Here is a 12137-nt window from a genome sequence, read left to right as displayed (position 1 = left end):
CTCACACTGTTGTTAAGAATGCAAAATGATGCAGCTTCTATGAAAAATGATATGAAAGCTCCTAAAGTGATAAAAAACAGAACTATGGTATGATCCAGCAATTCTACCTCTGTACACTTATTCAAACCAACTGAAATAAAAATTTCAGAGATATCTCTATTCCCATGTCCATTTCTACATTATTCAATATAGCTACAATAAACATACAACCTAAGTGTGTACTGACAGATGAATGGATAAATAAAATGTGGTATAAACATACAATGGAATACTATTTAGCCTTTAAAAGTTAGGAAATTATATAATATGGAACAACATGAATGATCTTGGAGGACATTATGCTTAGTGAAGTAATCTAGACATAGAAAGACATAATACTACACACATGATAAATTTAAAATAGTCAAACACACAGAAACCAGAGTCAAACAGTAGTTTTCAGGATCTGCTGGAAAGAGGAAATAGAAAGTCATTATCAAATGGGTGTACAATTTCAGTTCTGCAAGGTGATTAAATTCTAATAAGAATTGTTGTACACCATAGTATCTATAATTAACAATATTGTCTTGGACACTCAAAAATTTAATGAATAGGGTTAAATTTCATGTTTCAGTAAGTGTAAGGAAGGTAAAGTAGTACTTCTGTATAGCATCCTTTTCCAAATGTCTCTATACTTTAAATTGCTTAAATTGTATTGTTGTCATGATGTACATGAAATAAATTATAATTCTGATAATATAAACTAATTAAAATTTACTACTTGGAAAAAACCTACTTCCTCGTAGATAATCAAAGTCTGAAAAGAAGCTGCCAATATCATTTTGGGAACTGTGAAAGTCATATTAAGAAAACAATGTATCTCACATAGCCCTTGAAAGTACACATTTTGATGTGGCTCTAGTTTTACTATTTCATTACTTTCCATGATTAAAAGAAATAATTAATATTGAAATATAAGGAAGACTTGAAGGCTTATCCATATTTATTATTCTATCTAAAACATCTTTTTTTTCTGTGCTTAATACCACCAAATTTAACAAGCTTATCTATTTTTGTCTACATTTTAATATATGAATCTTCTTTTTGTTCTCCTGAACAAATGATGCTCTGCTGAACAGACATGGAATTAATCAGAACTCTCTCATGTTAAATATTTTCTCTCTCTTTATGGTATGTAAATATTTGATAAAGCTAATTGACCCTCATCCTTTTTTAAAGGCATATGGCAATTACTGTGTTTCTTTCCTTGCCCTTATTCCACTACAATCAACTTGCCTGCAGTTTCTATAAATCTTTCATAATCCTATATTCCTATTTATTTTTTAATTTTAATTTTTATTAGTTCATGTTTGAAGTACATAATGATTACATTTATTGTGGGGAATTGGTACATAAGCATAACATATCTTACTTCTTTTTATGTTCCCTCCCACTCACTCTTTCATTTCTTGTTCCCCTTCCGATTTGCAAAAGATTTAGCCCTATTTCCTATTACTTATCTTTTATTTTGCTCTTTATTACCTATTTACTTAGGAAGGAACAAGCCTGACAACAAAGTCTGAAGACAATTTTAGTCCTTTAGTATATATATGTAAAATCAAATAATCTCCTTTCCTTCTCATGTTTAATTTTAGGTTTCACAGCACGTTAATGTCCAAAAGAGTTATGTTGTCCATGCTATTCTGTATTCTGTTGTCTATTATATCCCTTCTGTTGGAAGTTAAAGCACTGCAGCCTGTGTCTTGGACTCTGGTAGGGTTTTGGGAGTGAAAGCTAATCACCTCCTTTCTTCCCTCTTCTGAGTTTATAGTAAACTGAGAAACAGATGAAGAAATGAGGCAGATGGAGATCGAAGTGTTAGTTTTATTAATTATGAAGATTAATTGGAAAGTGACTTGGCTCTATAGACTCATTTGGGTTTATTAGTTCCTTCCATAATAATTGAGAACATTATTGGCCAACTGGCTAATTGTAGACTCCCTGCAGGGACAAAAAAATCTACACATGAGGAAAGCAGAACACATGACCCCTGGTTTCCTCTACATCACATTTAATACATTCAGTATGGCATCCCTGTGATGCAATCACTGTCCAAGCACATGAGGCTTTGGGGGAACATTTTTTATGTAAACTGTGACTATCCTCTTCCGACCCCACATTGACCTTCCAGCCTTTGACCTTTTTCTATGTTTCTCTTCATTTTGTAGTCTCTATCAAGGCTCTGTCCTACCCACTCTAGTAAGGTCACCCTTGAGAAGACTGTCATCCTTGCCCAGTATGACCAGTTCAACAGTCAGATTTGTGTTCTGTGATTACTCTACTAATCAGGAACACTTACCAGTTGACCAAGTTGATGGAGTTTGTGCTTTTAGCTTTTCGTGACTAATATTTAATTTGTTATCGCACTAGATCTCCATTCTCTATCTCTGTTGTTTTTCCCCTTCCTCTGACCAGAATCTTAATATCTGAGTTTATTTCTGTTCTGCTATGAGGGACACTGCATTCCTATAAACAAGAATGCCTAGCACATTTTCAGACAGCGAGGCTAATGGTGCTTCTTCAGCACTTGTGCCATAGGACAAGCCTGCTATTGAAAGCTGTGAAGTCTAAAGTCACACTGCTTGGTTTCTTTCATTTTGTAAAGTTTTGAGAAAATTATTTTATCTCACTGTAAAATTAATTTCTTTAGTTGTAATATGGATAGCCTTTCATGGGATATTTTTGAAGATTCAGTGTGTAAATGCCTGTGGAATACTTTAAAATTACCTGGTTCTTAATGTGCTTCCCATAAGTTTGAGATATTACAGAATTATCATTTAAAGCTATAAGTTGGGTGTTATGTGATAGTGATGTACTGGAAGGCTGATCTTCAGTCACTGACAAGTGACATTTTGAAGGTAAAATATGCTGGTAATTCTCTCAGTTGCATTCAGTCAAATTTCTTCGGATTACACAAAAGGATCATCTGTGAAAAAAGTGCAGTGTTACAGAAACCAAATGTTGAATAGATGCTAATCACTAATTCACTGTCCTTAGTCTAAGAAGTCACAAATCCTCCTCATATCCTGCATGGCCTAGCTCTTGCTTCTTTTGCTGACTTCATTTTTAACAAGCTCCTCCCATTCCCTATACTCTGTCCACATAATTCTTTCCTCTAATGGACTTAGTGGTTTCTAGCATAAACAGTTCTCACAGTCTGCTCCAATGAGTAGAAACCATTTTCTCCCTCTTTCCTTCCACTTAACCTTCACTTATCCTTCAGTTTTGGTACATTGATATCTTCAACAGGAATCCTTAGCAACCAGATTTCCAGGACTGTGCTTGCATAGTCTTCTTAACTTCTCTGTGGTAAAAGTTGCCACAGAAATATATATTTTATTGTTATATGTTTGCAATACATGATAATTATATTTGTTTTGGGGAATTGGTACATATATAGATCATATCTTGATCATTTTATCCCCTTTCCATAGGTTATCACAGAAGTATATATATCTTAATTATTTTTTTTATTTCCTCCCTGTTCCTCTCTTCCCCTCCTCTCTTCCCACTTCTTTCCCCAGAATTCCCTTCCCCAGTATTTTCTTCCCCATCTCCAAAAAATCTTCCCCCTGTTTTCTACCATCTGTTCTTTATTTTACTCTTTGATTATTTACATTTTGGATTTCTCATATAAGACAAACCATGCAGTGTCTGCACTTAACATTATGGTCTCAAGATCCATTCACTTTCATTCAAATGACACAGATTTACCTTTCTTTATGACCAATACTGCATTACGTATATATACCATATTTTCCTTTCCCACATGTCTGTTGGACATCTAAGTTGTACCCATAATGTAGATATTTGAATTGCGCATGAGTATGCATAATTGAATTAAACATGAGTATGAATGTATCACTATAATATGATGTCTTTTAATTTAGGGAAAGATACTCAGGGAAGAAATAGGTGGGTCAAGTGGAATTTCTACTTTTAGTTTTTAGAGGACTCTCCTACTCATTTCCATAGTGGTTGTACTAATTTACATTCTCATCAACAGTATAGAGGGATCCTTTTCCTCTATTTCCTTCCTAGCATTTGTTTGTGTCCTTGATAATAGCCATTTACTGGTGTACAATGGAATCTCAGTGCTATTTTGATTTGCATTTCTCTAATGGCCAAGGATGTTAAACAATTTTTCATGTATTTTATGGGACATTTGTACTTCTTCCTTTGAGAAATCTCCATTCACTTTATTTGCTGGGATTTTTTGTTTGTTTGTTTGTTTTTGTGCATGCTTTATGGGGGGGGTCTATTTTTTTCAAATTCTTAAGTATTCTAGTTATTAACTTTATTGGAGGAGTAGCTGGAAAAATTATTTTCCATTCTGTGGATTGTTTCTTCACTCCGTTGATTGATTGTTTTGCTATGTGAAATCATTTTAATTTAATATAATTCCATTTGTTGATTGGTGGTATTATTTTTTGCACAATTGGAATTCTGCTCAGGAAATCCTTGCCTATGCCTACTTCCTCAAGTGTTTTCCCTATTTAATCTTCCAGAAGATTTCAGTGTTTTTGCATTTATATACAGGTCTTTGATACATTTTGATTTTATTTTAGTACAAGGTGAGAGATATGGATCTAGAATTATTATTCTGCACATTGATAACCAGTTTTGCTAACAGAACTTGTTAAAATGGCTATCTTTTTTCTATTATTTGTTTTTAACACCTTGGTCAAAAACCTCAAAAATATTTTTAAAATGTGGTATTGACAATGACTGTGGGGTCTCTTCTTTTTATTATAAGATCCATGAAGATAAAAAATGGACCATTCATTTCAATGGTTTCTAATGGCTTCACCTTTGGCCCCCTGGACAATAATCATGGATATTTTCTACACCAGTGAACCTTCTTATGTATGAAATTATGACAGCTGTAGTCACAGATCTGTACAAGGGCCTCAAAGCTTCTGAAACAAAAATTATGTTCTCATTTTCCAGTTTTATTCTGATACCACCTTTTCTGTAAAGACTTCAACAATTAAGCAGAAACACATCTCAACTATATACAGGATATTCTTTAAAAAATATCTTTCGCATTCATCATAGGGAATTTGTACCTGCACATGATAAATATTGATTCATCTTTTTTGCCCCATTCCCTTCCTCTCCCTTCAACCCTTCTTCCATTAGTTATATATAAAAGCTGTGTTTCCATTTTTTCCCTTCCTTTCTTCCTCCTCCTTTCCTAGGTCTCCTTCCCATTTAAACATTTTCTTCCTGTTTCACAATATCTATTATACATTTTGGTCCTTATTTTAACTTTCAATTTCTCGCACCAGAGAAATAATGTAATATTTACACGTGTGTCTTATTTATTTCAAGAGTATGTTTTCAAGTTCCATCCATTTACCTAGAAATGTCTCAAGTTTATCCTTTATGGCTGAGTGGTACTCCATTATATATAAAAACTATCTTCTCTATCCATACATCAGTTGATGGGCATTTGTCCTGTTTCCAAGATTTTTGTATTACAACTGTGCTGCTATAAACATGAGTGTGTATATATCACTGTGATATGATGCTTTTAATTCTTTTGGGAAGGTACCCAGAAGGGAAATAACTGGGTCAAATGTAACAGCTAGTTTTAATATTTTGAGAAATCTCCACACTGATTTTGATAGTGGTTGCAATGGTCTACATTGCCACCAACAGTGGAGAAGGGTTCCTTTTTCCCCACTGCCCCACCAGCATTTGTTTGGTTGATTTCCTGATAATAGCCATTCTTTCTGGAGGGAGGTGGAATCTCAGCATTGTTTTATGTTGCAACTCCCAAATGAACAGTGATGTTGAACATGTTTTCATACATTTATTTGCCATTTCTAATCTTCATCTAAGAAGCGTGTATTCATTTCAGATGGCCATTTTTGGATTGGGTCTTTAAATTCAAGGGCATGTTTTTTTTAGTTCATTATATATTCTAGATATTAGTCCTTTGTCTGAGGAGTACCTGGCAAAAATTTTTCCCTCTCAGTGGGTTGTCTCTTCACTCTGCTGGTGATTTCTTTTGCTGTGCAAAAGCTTTTTAATGACATGAGATCTCAGTATTTGATTCTTTGTAATACTTCCCTTGTGATTGGGGTTTTGTTTATAGAGTCTTTTTCTATTCCTGTATCTTCAAGAGTTCTACTTATTCTCTCTTCCACCAGATTTAGTGTTTCTGTTTTAATATTTAGATCTTTGATCCAATTTGATTTTAGTTCAGTGCATGGTGAGAGACATGGGTCTAGTTTTATTCAGCTTGTGGAAAGCCAATTTTCCCAACACAATTTTTTAAAAAGGCTGTCTTTTTTCCAGTGGAGGTATTTGGCCCCTTTGTCTAAGATAAGGTGGCAGAGTTTTTTTGGAATATTTTTCTGCTCTTCTAATCAGTTCCATTGATCCTCAAATCTGTTTTGTTGTTGTTGTTGTTGTTTTTGTTGTTTTTGCCAGTACTATGCTGTTTTATCACAGTAACTTTCAGATATAATTTTAAGTCAGGGATTGTGGTGCTCCCTGCTTTGTCCTTGTTGCCTGGAAATGTTTTGGATATTCTAGGTCTTTTCTGGTTCCGAATGCATTTTAGGATTTTTTTCTCTAATTCTGTGAAGTATGCTATTGGTATTTTGATTGGGATTGCATTAAATCTGTATAACAATTTTTGGGAGTATGGCTATTTTTACTATGGTGTTTCTTCCTACCCAAAATCAAGGGATATTTTCCATTTTCTGATATTCTCTTTGATCTCCCTTTTCAGAATACTATAGTTTTCAAAGTAAAGATTTTTTACTTCCTTTATTAGGTAGATTGCTAATTATTTCATTTTTTCAATGCTATTGTGAAAGGTATGGTTACGTAAATTTTTCTCTCTCTTTGTTATTTGTGTACAGGAATGATATTAATTTTTGGGTATTGATTTTGTATCCAGCTGTGCTACTGAATTTGATTATTAAATCTAGATGTCTCTTGGTGGAGTTTATGGGGTCTTCTATGTAGAGTATCATATCATCTGCAAGTAATGGTAATTTAACTTCTTCCTTTCCTATCTTTATTCCTTCTATTTCTTGGTCTTGTCTAATTGCTCTGGCTAATGTTTCTAGAAGTATATTGAATAGGAGTGGTGATAGTGCACATCCTTGTCTTTTTCCTGATTTTAGAGTAAAAACTTTCAGTTTTTGACCACTTAGCATCATGTTGATTGTTGCTTTTTCCTAGATGGCTTTTATCAGATTGAGATAAAGTCCCTCTATTCCAATTTTCTGTAGGATTTTTTTCATGATTGGGTGTAGGACTTTTGCAATTTTGTCTTCTAGACCTGATATTCTTTTCTCATCTTTGTTCATTTGGCTGAGTATACTTTCTATGGAGTTTTTAATCTCTTGGATAGCTGTTTGAATCTGTTCCATGGATTCCATTTCTTTTCTATGTTGAACATTCATGGTTTCCATCATTTTCCTAAGTTCCACTATTTTTTATCTGTGTCTACGCTAGATTCACTGAGCAAATCCTTCATTATGATCATCATTTCTTTTTTTACATGAAAGATTATTTCTGATCTGATTTTCACTACTTTTTTCTACTTTTTTTTCTTTTACAGCTCTCATTTTAGGAAATTCTGGTGGGTGGGTTATGATTTCCTCTGTCTCATCACCTTGACTTGTCCTGGGTGGCCTGGAGGTCTGGGGTTGCATTTTGCTTCTGTGTCTTGTCATTCTCTATTTTTTAAATTTTAATTTGTTTTCTGTGTTGATGCTCATAAATTGCTTATGGTAGGTAGCTTTATCACTACTGTCAAAAATTACCTAGGAAATGTCTATTCCTCAGAGATGGCCTTTGCATCTGTCCCAAGTTCCTACCTTCCCAATTAATTAGAGATGAGAAGTGGCTATTTTGCTCATCACCCAGTCTTTTGGTACTGGACTATGGTGTTGATTAGGCAATCACAATGTTATCATATAAGGGGAGAACAACTGATTACAACAGATATGACACCTTGGCTAAAGTAGTACAGAGAGCAATAACAATAGCATCATGCACAGCCTAGAAACTGACAAACTGTGGTGACTATTAATTTGGTATCTTTAACCATAGGAGCAAGATCTACTATTATATAACAAAATCCAACATAAACCAGGAACTTGTACGCAGTGACTTTCCCTTTAGTGGAGTGATTTTGCCCTATGTGTGTGGGGGGGCGTGAGTTAAGAGGGATAGGGAAAAAAATAAATGAATGAGAAGTGTAGTAGAAGCAAGGTTGAAGGACAAAAGATAATAACCCAGCCTTTTAGAAACTGAATAAGAAGATAGGAGAGAAAGAATGAAGGAGAAAGCAAAAGAATATTGAAGAGACTAGAGATAATGTTCACTTTCATGAAAATATCATAAAATCAAGAAATATATTTCAAAATTGCAGTTAGCAATCATGAAAAGAAAGACTTGCTAAAGATAGCAAGGGATAATAGACAATCAATGCAAAAGCTGTAAGATGATGCAAAGAAGAACAACATAAGAATGATTGGAGTCAATGTAAAATAAGAAGACAATGCAAATGACATAAAAAACCTGTTTACGGAAGATATGGCAGAAAATTTCCCAAGCATGGAGAGAAAAAAGATGAATAAAACAAAACAAACAATAAAAGTAAAAACTTAAACAACCAAACAAGAAAGAAAGAAAGAAAGAAAGAAAGAAAGAAAGAAAGAAAGAAAGAAAGAAAGAAAGGAAAACAATAAAATTACTCTGGTTTCCTCAGTTCTGTAGTAGTTAGTGTCCAAGTCAGAGCCCAAATCTGTGCTGGGTAGTACAGATTTAATGGGTAGTACAGGATTAATGCTGGGTGTGGGGCTGATATTGGCCTCCTGATGTTGGGGCTGGAGCCATAGTCTTTAGCCAGCAACTTTCTGGATGTCCCTCAGTGGCCTGCCCACACCTCCTTACTGTTTGTCTCTGTGTTGCTCTTGTAGTTGCTGTGATACCCTCAGATAGAGACAGCCCAAGGATGCTCCCAGTCTCATGTACAGTTGACCCCTTGCAGCCCTTGTACAGCCTCCTCTGTTCCACTCTGTTGACATGTCTCTCTAGTCTCTCATGCCACTGGGAACAGGACAAGGGGAGTGCTGTTGGCTGACTCACCGGCCCTGCTGCTGCTGCTGCAGAGATAGCAGAAGCTGCTTGGGTCTCACTTCTCTCTTCTCTTTTATGCAGTTGGGAGCAGAGTGGAAGTAATGCTGACTTCCTACTACTTGTCCAGCTGCAGCCCAAGGCTGCGTATGTCCTATGTCCCTCTCTCTCACACCACTGGGAGCAGTGCAGGAGGGGTGGTGCTGTTCCACTCACTACCTTCAATGCCCTCGGTGCTGTTGCTAAACTTGTTGTCACTAGAGGTTCCAGTTAGCTGTTATGCTAAAAGACAAAAACAAAACAAAACTTCCTGGTCACGTGCCATTGTGTGTGTGCCAGTGAAATTTGCTGCCAGGCTGCAGAAATCCTGTGGAGGAAGGCAAAAGAGAGAAGGCCCCTTATATCTCAAATCTATCCTATGTGCCTTGAGTTTGACATGCTACTGCAGTCCACCAGTTTTTTTGAAACTTCCCATAATGGCAGTTTCTGCTCTGCATGCAGGCAGAGGTCCCTCAGGGCACCCTATAGGCTGCTTTGCCATTGTAAAAAGTCCTTTGCCTATGTTTTGTCTGATCTACAAGTCTCTTATTTCAGATTGATTTTGGCATCAGGATGTATGTCCCTCACTTTCTCCCAAATACCCTTGTTTTTAGTTGATTTTCTCTAAGTAACTACAACATGGCTCCTCCTCTATTCAGTCATTTGAATCCTTAACTGGAATTATCTTTAGATCAGTGATAAAATTCTTGCCTAGCATGCATGTGGTCCTGTTTTAGATCACCAGTACTGAAAGAACAAATCTTTATTATCATACTTCAATAAAATGGAAATCTTATAACCTCATAAAGGACTCTAATATTCTTAAATGTCATGCTCCCTCTATGGATTATTTCTTCTTATGAAACATTGCCATGTTCCATTCTCAAAACAAACACATTTTATGCAGATACAGATTTTGTCAAATCATAGAATGGTTATTGATAGGAACAGAAATTTCTGATTTTGTACAAAGGATGAAAATCAGCAATTTAGGAGGTCAGAGATTTATTTTTATGTGTGGAAAAAGAAAAAAGAGATCTTGTGAGCATGTGGCTTGCTGTATTATATTTTATTTTATTAAACTTCTATGAATAATAATTAAGTGCAAATTGAACTTGTTATACCCAACCTGTTTATCAGTAGCACAAGTTAATATTATGTACTTGTAAAAAGTGATCCAGTATATCTTAAGATTGCTTCAAAGTAGTTATCAGTTCCAAATTCAAATTACATAATCTAAGGCTAGCTTTTACTTTTATACACCAGAAGGAGAGTTTAGAAATTAGATCAACTGTGGACTAGGTCAACTCATGGTATTTTGACCTTTCTTCCATGATCTTCATACAGTGAACTACTCTATTTGCAGTTTTGTATCCTTATATGTAAATAAAGAGCAAATTTAGTATTTATTAGTACTGTTGTCTACATGATAGTCATGGATTTAAGAATTTTTCATGCTCATTATACAAAACTCTAATGTTAATTTTCTGAAAATCTGAGAAAATATTGTTTACCATATTGTCTATAATATTTCAAAAACAAAACATAAAGTAAAGCCTCTTATCAAAATATACCAGAAGTCAAATAGTTTGAGATGCACTTTCAGTATTGTTTAAACTTTATTAAAATTAATATTTAAACCTTATTCTTTGTGTATTTTACCAATAGAACTTTAATGCATATACAGAGCACATGTGATAGTATTTGTTTCATAATTTATATATTCATAATTTGTTTCACTTTAGTTTTTGCGTGCTTGAATTGTAATGACTTAATGATAGTGAGAATTATCTTCTTTATTTATGTTTTATATTCACTCATTTACTTTTAACAAAACTTTACAATAATATTATATACCTATTAATGTACATGTACTAGTAAAATACATATACTGTCTCTCTAAATATCTATGCATGATTAATATTAACATACAAGTTGATGTTAAATCTATACATATTTAAATAAATTGAAATATATTTTAATCTTGATTTTTGTAGTAGTTCCCAAAATACGTGTATTCAAGTATGAAATAGAATTTGAATCTGAAATCATGAAGTCTAACTTGGAATCCACTGTGGATTTATATTTGAGCACACAATGTTATGATATCCAAAATGAGATGATATCATTGGTCTTCAAGCTAGTATTTACACCACAGAGACCATTCAGGTAAACCTGCTTTCTTTCCCCTTTTTTCAAAAAAAATTATTAAATTAAACTAAATAATATTGATTTTCTTTCGATATTTCATTATTTGGAAAATTGTATTTCTTTGATATTATTAAGAGAAATATTCTGGGCTTGATTATTTATAGCTAATAAGCTATGTAAAATAATCCAAATGGTTGGAATTATAAGGTATATTTCAAGAACTATGGTCTTCCTAAGGTCTCTAGGGTATCATATTAACAAAAAAAGAGCAGTCCTCTTTATAAAATCTTTATTTTAAAAAACTGACCACATACTGTACATTAGCAGTGTGATATTTCTTGATGCTACATCTCAGAACAGAACCAGTTCAAATGATGAATATGCCTAGCTTTGTTGAACATTGCAACTGCTTTCACTACAATTTAATGGATAACATTGTACATCCCATTGGTCTGTAAGAAAAATGGGCTTTTGCTGGGACCCAAAATGGGAGAATAGTGATAAATAGCAAAATATACCCTGTATGGGACATGGAATATAGACATCTGGAAAATAACAACTTAGCATAAAGAGGAAAAAAAGAGAAGTGTATTTCTGGGAATTGGGGAAGAACTGACAGGAAAGTTAGAATCTACAGAGATGTTGAAATAACAGACACAAAGGGAAAAAATAATGAAGCTGTCTGAAAGCTTACCGCAGCTCCCAAGGAGGGGAAACCATCTCCCCAAACACAAAGTAAGCTCCCAGGGTTAGGGACTCCAAGGAGAAACAATAGATTGAGCCAGCAGTGCTACCCTAAG

At 34.3% G+C, this 12137-nt stretch overlaps 1 protein-coding gene across 14 annotated transcripts in view; it reads left to right on the top strand.

Annotated features, from left to right (window-relative positions):
- Positions 1-12137, top strand: part of Cfap47 (cilia and flagella associated protein 47) — a 512210-nt gene that overhangs the window by 407621 nt on the left and 92452 nt on the right. For all 14 annotated transcript variants that reach the window (XR_015442441.1, XM_087189881.1, XM_087189880.1 and 11 more), the window contains one exon: positions 11184-11355. Coding sequence is in view for 13 of the 14 variants with exons in the window: in XM_087189881.1 (XP_087046007.1) it covers positions 11184-11355 (172 nt within the window). In the remaining variant the exon portion in view is untranslated. The remainder of the gene's footprint in view (positions 1-11183; positions 11356-12137) is intronic.

This window comes from Heterocephalus glaber, unplaced genomic scaffold (genome assembly GCF_053883595.1).
Source record: "Heterocephalus glaber isolate CG9 unplaced genomic scaffold, H.glaber_assembly_v1.0 deba00001547, whole genome shotgun sequence".
NCBI classification, from domain to species: domain Eukaryota; kingdom Metazoa; phylum Chordata; class Mammalia; order Rodentia; family Bathyergidae; genus Heterocephalus; species Heterocephalus glaber.
Note: the sequence above shows the minus strand (reverse complement) of the source record. Positions and strands in the feature narration are given on the sequence as shown.